The 12,778-nt window shown below is 46.8% G+C and overlaps 1 protein-coding gene across 1 annotated transcript in view; it reads left to right on the forward strand.

Moving 5' to 3' along the window:
- Nucleotides 1-12,778, forward strand: part of LOC119163331 (protein SHQ1 homolog) — a 64,940-nt gene that overhangs the window by 20,390 nt on the left and 31,772 nt on the right. The window contains exon 7 of the mRNA XM_075874269.1: nucleotides 7,749-7,846. Within this exon, the coding sequence (XP_075730384.1) occupies nucleotides 7,749-7,846 (98 nt within the window). The remainder of the gene's footprint in view (nucleotides 1-7,748; nucleotides 7,847-12,778) is intronic.

Genomic DNA, 12,778 nt, shown 5'->3' on the forward strand with positions numbered 1-12,778 from the left:
AGGAGCAGAATTCTTTTCATCCCTCGATTTGCGCTCAGGGTACTGGCAAGTACCTATGGCTGAGGACGCTCGACCGAAGACCGCTTTTGTCACTCCCGACGGCTTGTACGAGTTCAGCGTTATGCCGTTTGGGCTGTGCAATGCGCCCGCCACCTTTGAGCGCATGATGGATACAGTTCTGCGTGACCTAAAATGGCACACGTGCCTGTGCTACCTCGATGACGTCGTCGTTTTCGCTCCTGACTTCTCGACGCATCTTCAACGCCTTCGGCATGTTTTAACGCGTCTGAGCAACGCCAGTCTGCAACTGAACCTAAAGAAGTGCCAATTCGCAGCTCGGCAGCTGACAATACTCAGCTACGTCGTGTCCAAGGACGGAATTCTCCCTGATCCAGCCAAGCTTCGGGCCGTGACCGAGTTCCCCAAGCCGACATCCGTCAAGGAACTGCGCAGTTTCGTAGGACTGTGTTCCTACTTTCGGCGCTTCATTCGAAACTTCGCGACTATCATATCGCCGCTGACGAAGCTTCTCGGAAGTAACGGGCCTCTTCATTCGTGGTCATCACAGTGCGACGACGCTTTCAGAACACTTCGTCGTTTGTTGACGTCGCCTCCCATACTCCGCCACTACGACCCTACGGCCCCTACAGAGGTACACACGGATGCCAGTGGTGTCGGCCTCGGCGCTGTCCTTGCGCAGCGCAAACCAGGGTTCCCGGAATATGTCGTGGCGTACGCGAGCCGTGCGCTTACTAAAGCCGAGACTAATTACACAGTCACCGAGAAGGAATGTTTGGCAATCGTCTGGGCCCTTGCAAAGTTCCGACCTTATTTGTATGGTCGCCCATTTGATGTCGTCACCGACCACCACGCACTATGCTGGTTGTCGTCATTGAAAGATCCCTCAGGCCGTCTCGCCCGGTGGGCACTTCGCCTGCAAGACTATGACATCCGCGTGCTATACCGCAATGGAAGGCAACATGCTGACGCCGACGCCCTGTCGCGCTCTCCCTTGCCTGACGACAATGCCAACAACTCAGTGTCTCACCTTGCCATTTCTTCGATTAGCATTCATGCCATTGCTACTGAACAGCGCAAGGATCAATGGATTGCCTCACTGATAGACTTGCTGACTGATCCATCCACTTCATCCACTCGCGCGTTGCGTCGTCAAGCCCACCATTTCGCCGTTCGCGACGACCTCCTCCACCGACGCAATTACAACGGTGACGGCCGCCAGTGGCTACTAGTCATACCTCGCAGTCTGCGCTCTGACATATGCGAATTTTTTCATTCTGATCCGCAATGTGCGCACTCCGGGGTATCGAAGACTTACCACCGCATTCGCCAACGGTACTTTTGGCGCGGCATGTAGCGCTACGTGCAGAAATTCGTTCGCTCCTGCATAGAATGTCAGCGCCGCAAAACTTCAACGCAACTGTCACCGGTAGGTCTGCAACCTCTACCTTGCCCTGCCAGGCCGTTTGGGCGCGTTGGCATCGATTTGTATGGGCCACTTCCACTAACGTCAGCTGGTAACCGCTGGGCCATTGTTGCTGTGGACCACCTCACACGATACACTGAAACTGCCGCTCTCCCCGCGGCTACAGCGAGCGATGTGGCCTCCTTCCTGCTCCAACGATTCATGCTGCGACACGGTCCACCTCAGGAACTGCTCAGTGATCGAGGCCGCGTCTTCCTGTCTGAAGTCGTCGAAGCCATTCTCAAAGAGTGCAACGTTGTTCACCGCAAAACTGCTGCTTACCACCCGCAGACGAATGGCCTCACGGAACGCTTCAACCGTACGCTCGGCGACATGCTTTCCAAGTACGTCACCGCCGATCACACAAATTGGGGTGACATTCTACCCTTCGTCACCTACGCATATAACACCGCCCCTCAAAGCACTACTGGCTTTTCACCTTTCTTTTTATTATATGGAAGGCACCCGTCGCACACCATCGACACTATACTTCCGTACAAGCCAGATCCGTCCGAGTGGGCGCCTATTTCTGCTACAGCCAAGCTTGCTGAAGAGTGTCGAGAGCTTGCAAGGACCTTTACAGCGCATGATCAAGAGCGGCAAAAAGTCATTCGCGCTGACGCCAGCACTACTGCGCCCACGTTCCTTCCTGGAGCGCTCGTCTGGCTCTCGATCCCTACTACTGCAACTGGCCTATCTTCAAAACTATTGCCCAAATACGAAGGCCCCTACCGTGTCGTCAAATGCACTTCCCCGGTCAACTACTTGATTGAACCCATCGAACCATCTTCGGACATGCGTCGTTGAAGACGCGACATTGTTAACGTGGAGCGCCTGAAGGCCTACCATGACCCGCTCATTGTAACCACCTGTTAGGTCACCAGGCGGCTCCCTTTTCGTACCCAGGGTAGTTGTGGTAAAGCCTTTGAACAGTGGGTCGTCCTCTTCAGCGCCTTCTAGTGGGTCGCCCTTTTCATAAGGAGAAGAGTAGCTCGCGCAGAGAGTCGATCCCCGCATTGACTGTCGCTGTCGTTAATCATTGCTGAGTGTCCGCCAATAAACCGCTTAACATAATATTTAATTCCATGAGCCATGTGTTGCAACAATTAAAGACAGCAGTGAGGTCAGATTGAAGAAGGGCGACGGCATTAGGTCCAGTTATTTCACGAAAAATTACGCAATCATCGGCTGAAAGATGAACAGATAAAGTGACGCAAGATGGCAGATCGTTAATTCACTCAAGCATGCTTGATCGCCTTGTCAAATGCAAAATACAATTTGCGAAAAAGCTTTTCCAAATAAAAGTTAAGTAGTATCTGTGTGCCATCTTTTGCACTACATTATATTTTTTTTATTCTTCTTCCTTCACTTTCAAAGCCTTTCTCGTAATTGCTTGGATAATTTTGGCTACAATCTAAAGAGTTTGTGTATGAAAGGCATCTCTGCATAAAAATTATACTTATGTCAGCTGTAAGCCCTACTAGCTCACCGATATAAAGCATAGCAGGGTTGTGGCGTTAATTCGCGCGAGACTGTCAGTGTGGCCTGTCTATTTTTCCTTAGCTCTTCAAAAAGAAGCACAACCGTTTCTAAATAAATTCTTAAACACAGTTTATACGGTGTGTAACTATAACAGGCTCGTTCGCTTAGAATCATACACAACCTGAAGGCGCAGATGAATGCTATTTATTGCCAAGGCACAGGCAGAATTTTTTTTCGGGGGCTAGGGGCACCACCTTGATATGAAATGGGTGACAGACAAGCAAGTGTGGTCGACTGTCACTTTTTGCTCGATTAATAATAGCGGGAAAAAGTTTGGTGAGGGGGAGGGGAAGAATGGCACAGGCCCTGTGGGCCACCCCAGGATCATCCCACTGATTCATTGCAGGCACAGAATTATACAGTTGATAGGTACAGGGGCGGCCCTCATTTATCACTTATCACTAAATAGTATTCACTCGGCCCTCATCTAACTGCTTTAGCTAAAATCCGTGTATTCAGAGACGAATTTCCCGCTGTTTCGCATGCAGAGGTAGCAGACGACGCTCCTTCACCGATCCCAAAGCGACAATAGCATGGCCGCTGCACAGGATATGGGAGGAGGTTGCTCCTCGCCACTGTGATTGTGCGCGCTTACGCAACTGACAATATCTAAAAACGTTGCCGCTAGGCGCCACTGCCAATCTAACCATGATGATGATGATAGTGGTAAACGCTCGCAAGCAGCGATGCCCGACTCTCTGAGCCAAAGAGATAGAAGAAGGTATTTACAGAAACTCGGACCACCTACGAGGCTTCGGTACTCACTTGCTTTGATGTTGGCCTACAATCAACGTTCTCTAAGCTTTGCTTTCCCCAGGATGCAGAGCACATGGCTCTTCACAAGCAACTCAACAACGTTCCTTGAAAAAAAAAAAAAGAAAGAAAACGACTTGCGAGCAGAAAGAAAAGCTCACCGTCAACGTGCCAACAAGTTCAAACACGCCACCACAACTATCTCTCGCCCCGCTATTGTGGTCTAGTGGCTAAGGTACTCGGCTGCTGACCCGCAGGTCGCGGGTTCAAATCCCGGCTGCGGCGGCTGCATTTCCGATGGAGGCGGAAATGTTGTAGGACCGTGTGCTCAGATTTGGGTGGACGTTAAAGAACCCCATGTAGTCGAAATTTCCGGAGCCCTCCACTACGGCGTCTCTCATAATCTTATAGTGGTTTTGGGACGTTAAACCCCACATATCAATCAATCTATCCACAACTCTCTCCTCGCTCTCAACAAAGCACACCGTCGACGCTATCAATAAGAGTCACCCCTAGGCCTACTCTACCCCATCTAAAGAAAATGGCTATTATGAACCGCAAAAACTGTCGTCCGATGCTCCAAAAGCCTCGTGTTGGGTAGCCAGTGTGGGGTCTAGCGAGTGAGGCACGCGCTCTCGAAGTGAACAGACACAGCAGACTCGGTCGGACCCAGCCAAACACACATTTATTCATTTATATTTAGAAAGACTATATTGCCAGCTGAATTATTACATCAGTTGTGATCAACGTGCTAAAACAACCTTACACAGTATTCCACAACACCCAATAATATAGCAAACACAAACGAAGTAGTGCAAAGGCAGCGTCGCCAATGCTCGACTCGCCACAAGGGCCCACGGCAGATGACCTGCAGTGCCATCCACCGTGGACAATCATTCACGCCAACGCCACACGCCAAAGAGGACCGCTCATCTTTTATGTGCCGCCGCCCAGGCTTACCACCAGATGCCACTGCTGCGTTAACCATGATAATGACTGTGGTAAACGCTCGCGAGCACATTGCCACCTACCGCTCGATAGTTACGAACTCCAAATGAGGCTTATGCGCGAAGCATGTACACCTAGAGGTGTAAGCGACTTTACAGGGGATCTTAGAACTCGCACAAACATGACGTTCTATGTCACTGGAGTCAAATGTACTGATGAAAAGTCCACTCTCAAGGTGCTGTAACATTAGCTGCAGCTATTGTGGCTACTACAATGCACAGTGAAAGCTCATCAATTCAGATATAATGGGGTTGGAAAAGATGTCTGAATTAACTAAATTTTCAATTATCTAAAGTGTAAATAAAAGGTGTTACATCAATGCACTTTCACTTGAGTGTGTTAATCCTGCACTTGTTTTAAATAAGAGTAGTGTAGAAGCTGCAATTTTTGTTACCCTGTGGCTTTTTTCACAATGCAATCATGGTGCAAGACACATTTTTTAATTTGTCTGATATGGCATGTAAGACCCTACATAGATATATTTATTATTAATTAGTCTGAAGCATTATCTGCATCTTTCACTAATTACTACCGCTACCACCGTCACTGTGTACACATGGCAATATATTATCAGCCTGACTACGCCCATTGTGGGACAAAAACCTCTCCCATGTTCCGCCAGTCAACTCGGTCCTGTGCTTGCTGCTGCCACTTTATACCCGCATACTTGCTTATCTCATCTCTCCATCTAACTTTGTCTCCCCTCACCCGCTTGCCTTCTATGGGAATTCAGCTAGTTAATTTTAATGACAAATTGTTGTCCTGCCTATACCCATGTCCATTTCTTCTTGATCTCAACTATGATATCCTTAAACCGCGTTGCCCCACCGTGGTGGTCTAGTGGCTAAGGTACTCGGCGGCTGACCCGCAGGTCGCAGGATCGAATCCCGGCTGCGGCGGCTGCATTTTGAATGGAGGCGAAAATGCTGTAGGTCCATGTGCTCAGATTTGGGTGCACGTTAAAGAACCCCAGGTGGTCGAAATTTCGGGAGCTACCCCCTACTGAGTCTCTCATAATCATATGGTGGTTTTGGGATATTAAACACCACATATTAATCAATCAAACCTCAACCCCAGTTTGTTCCCTGTTCCACTCTGCTCTCTTCTTGTCTCTAAAGGTTACACTTACCATTTTTTTTTTTCATCGCTCGCTGCGTCATCCTCAATTTAAGCTGAACCCTCTTGGTAAGCCTCCAGGTCTCTGCTCCGTAGGTAAGTACTGGCAAGATGCAGCTGTTATATACCTTCCTCTTGAGGGATAGTGGCAGTCTACCAGTCATGATTTGAGAAAGCTTGCCATATAAGCTCCACCCCATTCTTATTCTTCTAATTACTTCAATCTCGTGGTTCGGCTCAGTGGATGCAGGCCGCAGAAAGCGTGCGCGACGTTCTCTGATGATAGCAGCCCATGCGCATTCTTAGATGAAGGTGGTAGCCTGCCGTCTGTCAAGTGGTACCTTGGAACCACTGAGGAGGCATGGACGCCGTCCGCAGTTGATTCGGTGGCTAGGTGCAACAGCTGTCGGGTCATGAACTCTATGTTCGAGGAAGCATGAACCGCGTTCCTACGATGAGAGAACCACGCTACCGATGATCCACAAGGGTACAGAGAGGTGGCTTGATTCACAGAGTTCACTTGTCGACCTGCGCTAACGGCAGAATCCATGGCCAAGGACACTTTGACGGCGTCTCTTGTTGTGAAATGGTACCGGTAACGTGTACTGGAGCTGCCGAGGAGGCCTTGAGGCCGTCCCCGAACGGTGGTGGCAGTGGCGGCAGGTGAAGAGCTGCCGAGGAGGCCTTGACGCCGTCCTCAAGCGGCGCTTACCGCGGCTGCACGTTGGCGGCTGTCCTGGATGACGAAGCCGGGACGTAAGACTTCCTCTTCGTCGGCTGCGCCATGGTAAAGGATGAGACTTGGAGACAACGCCCGTTGTTCTTTATCTGACTTCGTTCTCCTTCTCCTTTAGCCGGGTGTGCGCCCATGCACACCCGGCTAAAGGAGAAGGAGCATTTGTCATCATTACAATATATATGCACACCCGGCTAAAGGAGAAGGTACTGCATTTGTCATCATTACAATATATATATATATATCACTGGTAATTGAAAGAACATGGCCTTTGCTACAGCTGCTTAATTAAGCCTTGTCGCCAACAACACATTTGTCAATGGCAACTATGCCTCTTCGACCGGCAGGAGATGTCCCACGTGGAGGTAAGTGCAAATTGGTGGTCAGCCTTTCTGAATGTTGCCGTGTGGTTTGCTGCGATGACCATGACAGTGAGGACCGCATTTTGGCTGTCGGCGAACATTGTTCTCGCTCTATTATCCCCTACACATTTGCAAGAATGAATTACCCAGGTTGTGGCCCGTCATGACTGAATGATCGAGAGTTTTTCATTAAACAATGTGTATGATGGCTGCGATTGGAAAACGTGTGAATTATCCGATTTTTCTAATTAACGAGTGCTTACGTTGGCTCAAACCAAGCTGTGCTGTGCACAGCTATGTGTGACCACTGCATAAACGAAGCATGCTGCCATGAAATGTGGTGTCAAGTAAAACCAATCGGTGACAGCATAATCAGGTGGGCTCGTGTTCATATTGGAGTGCCAGTAAACGTAAAGAACAAAAACACAAAAGAAGCACTTGTGGTTTATGTCTCGTACTGCGTCGTTTATTTGTGGTCAAAGTTTTATATGAAAACTAATCGGTGGTCATACCAGTTGCGAAATTCTCCTTAGGCCTCGTGTTTCAGTGCTAATGGGGGTTCTGACGTGTCACCTGGGGGGAATGGGGGGAACAGTGAAGCAGCATTCATTTCGAACAGGTTGGAAACTGTTGTCCTCTCAGGCCCACTGGCAGCAGAATAGATCGTGCCTGCTTTGCGAAATGGGTGACACATGGCCTAGTGCAGACGCTTGCTGCTATAACACAAGCCCCTATTTTCTACACACAGAGCCGACCGCTACGAACCTGCTGGTGTGGAGCAAGTGCTGGCCTATGAGCCTCCCTGGCGGAAGCTGTGCTCCGAGGGCAGCACTGATGACCACCTCTGTGAGTTCTCTTCAGGGCAGCCCTGCCAAAAAAACTACACTGTTTTGCACCTTTATTGCACAGTTGGGGCTGGACATTCTCTCATGCAAAGGAAATAATCCTCTAAAGTTATCCAATCGAGGTGTGGTGCAAAGGTACAACCACTTCAAGTGCACATTTCTCAGAAATTGTTCAACAGTCTGCTCTTTTTTTCTTGATAATATAGCATGAATGGTTCATATACGGCTCATATCATAATGATATTAGTGATTAGTTATGCGAGGACAAAGTAATATTGAGGTTTGCTCAGTTGGCAGAGTGAGTGTCCCGGTAAGGCATTGGTTCTAGGTTTGATTCCTGTACCAGATTTGAACTTTTGGTTGTGTAAGATCCACATAGCTTTCCTTCACACTTCAAATGGTGGGTGTCAGTTTTCATTTTTTTAATCACAGTATGGTGGCTGTAATTTTTTTTTTTTTCATATATGTTCTACTGGTGCTGCTCACAAGTCTTCTGTAGATGTGCATGCCCTAGTTGAAGCAGCACCCCTTTTCACCGGTGCTCATTCATACAAGATGCTGATGAGTGAAAAGGCATGTGTGATAATTATTTGAGTGCTTCGAATATCTGAGTAAATATTGCAATATTCGAATTTATAGAGAAAGAATTTACAGTAGACTCTCGTTAATTCAAACTCAAAGGGGCCTCTGAATTTTGTTTGAATTATCAGAAGTTCTCAGATAGATTACACTGGGTGAGGTGACACCACACATCATGATTAAGCATTGATTTTATCATGTTTAAACATTTTTCAAGTGTTTTTAAACTCTAACTGCACACAATGAAGCGAAAGCAGAGGTGTAGGGTCCACAAGTTTATTGGCCATTTACTTTTAATCAGATTTTTTAAAGAAATCGTGAATCGCCAACTGCTTCTTTGTTATAGGTATGTCCTTTCAGGACAAAGCTCTCTATACCAGTTGAAAAGCATCACGATTTACCATTCGTGAGCTTTCTTTCAAACATTTCTTTACTAGAGAGGCCTGAGGTGCTTATTTCTCATTTTTAGATTGTTAGTATTATATAAGCATACACATTTTCAAACAGTAGGGGGAAATATATTTTCTGGTATAGAACTGCACAAAGTATGAATGAACTGCATGACAAAGTTTTAATTAAGAGGCTTTTAATTAAAAGTACATTGAAAGGATAGAGGGCCAAACAAAAAATTGCATTTTGTTTGAATTAACTAAAAGTATGAATTATCAGTTTGACTTATCGTGAGTCTACTGTATAATGTTCAAAATTAAGAAGTATTTGAAATTAACAAATGGGCGTATATTATGCCACATGCAACTACCCATCAAGGTGGTCTGACTGCAGAGTGAAGGTGCTATGCCGGAAAAATGCGTATTCGAGGGATATTGGAATCCTCGTGAAGCCCCTCTTCAAGCAGAGCCTAGTGTTGGGCCTGTTGGTACATAGTGTCACATATGTGGGGCCGTGTTGCCTATGCAGGGCGCTTTACCGAATAGTTTTCCGCGGTATCTGTGTCTGTGTCCATGTGTCGTTCGCTTTTCGTTTTTAATGCCATGCGTGCGTGGTATGACCCCGACGACGTTCAGTTTTTTTTTATTATTGCAATATAACTATAGAACAGTATTGGCTGTTTTTTTTTTTTCCGCCATCGTCATTTTTCGCATGAAAGAAAAAAAAAGCCGCCCCCCGCGCTAGGCGCCCTGAAGCTCGTCACGATATGCGCTGACGCATGCTTATCTCCAACCTGTACTTTATTTAGGGGGCGTTGGTACTTTGCCCCACAAGTTGTGGGGTGGGTTGAAGCTTGTGTGCGCGCGTGCTTATCGTGCGGTAGGCAAAAACGCGCGCCTTCGACTTTGACCGGAAGGATTGCGTTTAGTTGCCAAGCGCATAAAGATCTCTTCGCTCGCTGGGCAGGCGTCATTTGTGAAAAGAGTTCACTTTTCAAACACAGCGCAGTAACAACTGGGGCACTTGTTAGTTCGCACTTATATCTGCACCTGTGATTACGTTTCATGCCTTGTTTTTGTTTGAACAGCGCGTTAGGTGTCAAGCAACAAACGTTATTAGTTCACTCTCGGCCTGTGTATGTTGTTTTCGTGCGTCATTCACGCGTGAGCCCCGCGCTGCTTGTTTCGATCTGCTTGCCATTCTCAGCGTTACATTCCATGGTGGTCTAGTGGCTCAGGTACTCGGCTGCTAATCCGCAGGTCGTGGGATCGAATCTTGGCTGGAGTGGCTGCATTTCCGATGGAGGCGGAAATGTTGTAGGCCCATGTACTCAGATTTGGGTGCACGTTAAAGAACCCCAGGTGGTCGAAATTTCCGGAGCCCTCCACTACGGCGTCTCTCATAATCATATTGTGGTTTTGGGACGCTAAACCCCACAAATCAAATCAATAAATGTTGCTCCGTAGCTAAGTACCAGGAAGCCCCGCCGCGGTGGTCTAGTGGCTAAGGCACTCGGCTGCTGACCCGTAGGTCGCGGGTTCGATTCCCGGCTGCGGCGGCTGCATTTCCGATGGAGGCGGAAATGTTGTAGGCCCGTGTACTCAGATTTGGGTGCACGTTAAAGAACCCCAGGTGGTCAAAATTTCCGGAGCCCTCCACTACGGCGTCTCTCATAATCAAATGGTGGTTTTGGGACGTTAAACCCCACAAATCAATCAATCAGCTAAGTACCAGGAAGATGCAGCTGTTATATACCTTCTTCTTGAGGGATAGTGGCAATCTACACTTTCAAGATTTGAGAGTGCTTGCCAAATGTGCGCCACCTCATTCTTATTCTTCTAGCTACTTCAATGTTGCGGTTCGGCTCCGTGGTTATTACCTGTTTTAAGTAGACATAGTCTTTCACAACTTCTAGTGTACTATTACCTATCTCAAAGTGCTGTTCTCTTCCGAGGTTGTTGTACATTACTTTGGTTTTCCGTAGATTAATTTCAAGACCTACCTTTCTGCTCTCCTGGTCTAACTCGGTAATCATGAGTTGCAATTCGTCCCCTGAGTTATTCAGCAATGTAATGTCATCGGTGAAGCGCAGATTATTAAGGTACTCTCTGCTAACTTTTATGCTAACATTTATGAAACCTCTTATAAGCGCATGCTAAATAGCATTGCGGAGATTGTATTCCCCTGCCTTACACCCTTCTTGATTGGTATTCTGTTGCTTTCTTTGTGAAGCACTATGGTAGCAGCTGATCCCCTGTGAATTTATTCCAGGATATTTATATATGCTTCGTCGACGCCCTGATTCCGCAGTGTCTGCATGACTGTTGGTATTTCTACTGAATCGAACGCCTTCTCGTAATCTATGAAGGCTATGTATAGTGGTTGGCTGTATTTTGAGAATTTCTCTATTACCTGATTGATTGTATGAATGTGGTCGATTGTTGAATAGCCTGGTCGAAATCCTGCTTGTTTTTTTGGTTGATTGAATTCTAATGCTGTAATTCTGTTAGCAATTACCTTTGTAAATATCTTGTATACTACAGAGAGCAAGCTGATCGGCTTGTAATTTTTCAAGTCCTTGTCATCTCCTTTCTTATGTATTAAGATGATGTTAGCGTTCTTCCAAGACTCTGGTACCCTTCCCGTCAGGAGACACCTCGTAAACAGGGTGGCTAGTTTTTCTAACACAATCTGTCCTCCATCTTTCAGCAGGTCTGATGTTACCTGATCCTCACCAGCAGCTTTGTCTCTTTGCATGCTCTCCAAAGCACTTCTGACTTCTATCATTACTGGTGGGGTGTCATCAGGGTTACTGCTAGTTCTTATAGTAAGGTCGTGGTTGCCCTGGCTACTATACAGATCTTTGTAGAACTCCTCCGCTATTTTAACTATCCTATCCATATTGGTATTTATTTTGCCTTCCTTGTCCCTTAGTGCATACATTTGATTTTGCCTATTCAAAATTTCTTCTTCACTGCTTTGACGCTTCCTCTGTTCTTCAGAGAGTGTTCAATTCTATCCATGTTATACCTTCTTACATTGGATACCTTTTTGTTATTAGGTACTGTCTGACTATTATTATATTTCTTTGTTCAGTTCTGTGGTTGGAAATTGTAAAGCTCAGTTTAACATACTTTGCAGGTTTCAGTGTTCTTTTGTTCATCGTACATCAGATACCGTAGTGCCATAACGAATAACTCAGGACAATAAGCAGACAAGACGTGTGCTCACTTTTTATTGTATATCATAAAGCTGAAAAAAGAAACAAAAGAAGGAAAATAAACATTTGATGGCTATGCCTAACAGTCAAGCTATAACCTAAATAACTGAACAAAACAAGCTGCACTGACATATTCGTTGTGCGCCCTAGCTATCTCCGACACCTCTACGATTTCTCTAGTTGCCTTGTCACAGTGACAGTACAGAACTACAGTCTATTCAAAGGATGATGTCACTGTGTCACATTTCTCGCAATTGGCAGCACTATACCCGGCGACAACTTTCTGTGGCAGCACTGCCAAGGCTACGGAGCCGAAGCACGCTTGTCTTACTGCGCCACAGCATGTAGTCCCTCAACGAAAACGTTTGTATACTGTTCTGGGTAACTAAGATTTTACCATTCGTCACTTACATTTTTCGCGGATTTATTTTTTAATTAGTGAATAAAAACGTTGCGCAGTAGAAAAAATTTCGTTTCACGCTCTCTCAGGTTTTTTGGGGGTTTTTTGGCTTCCGTCGCCTTTTTACCGCACCGCATTCCTCACTGTCAAAGATGGCATCCGCCGGTTACAGCTCGTCAACGACGCTTACGGAGGAAACACCGCCGCGTGCCGCGAGTCCACCAGCTGCGCAGCCTTACCAGGCGTTGTCAAATCAAAAGCTGTCCGTACAGGCCAAGAAGGTGGCGTACAACGTTTACGCGCAAGTAAGGAAAAGCAGCGAAACGCGAGCAAACGCAGCGAAA

The sequence above is a fragment of the Rhipicephalus microplus genome, chromosome 9 (genome assembly GCF_043290135.1).
Source record: "Rhipicephalus microplus isolate Deutch F79 chromosome 9, USDA_Rmic, whole genome shotgun sequence".
In the NCBI taxonomy this organism is placed as follows: domain Eukaryota; kingdom Metazoa; phylum Arthropoda; class Arachnida; order Ixodida; family Ixodidae; genus Rhipicephalus; species Rhipicephalus microplus.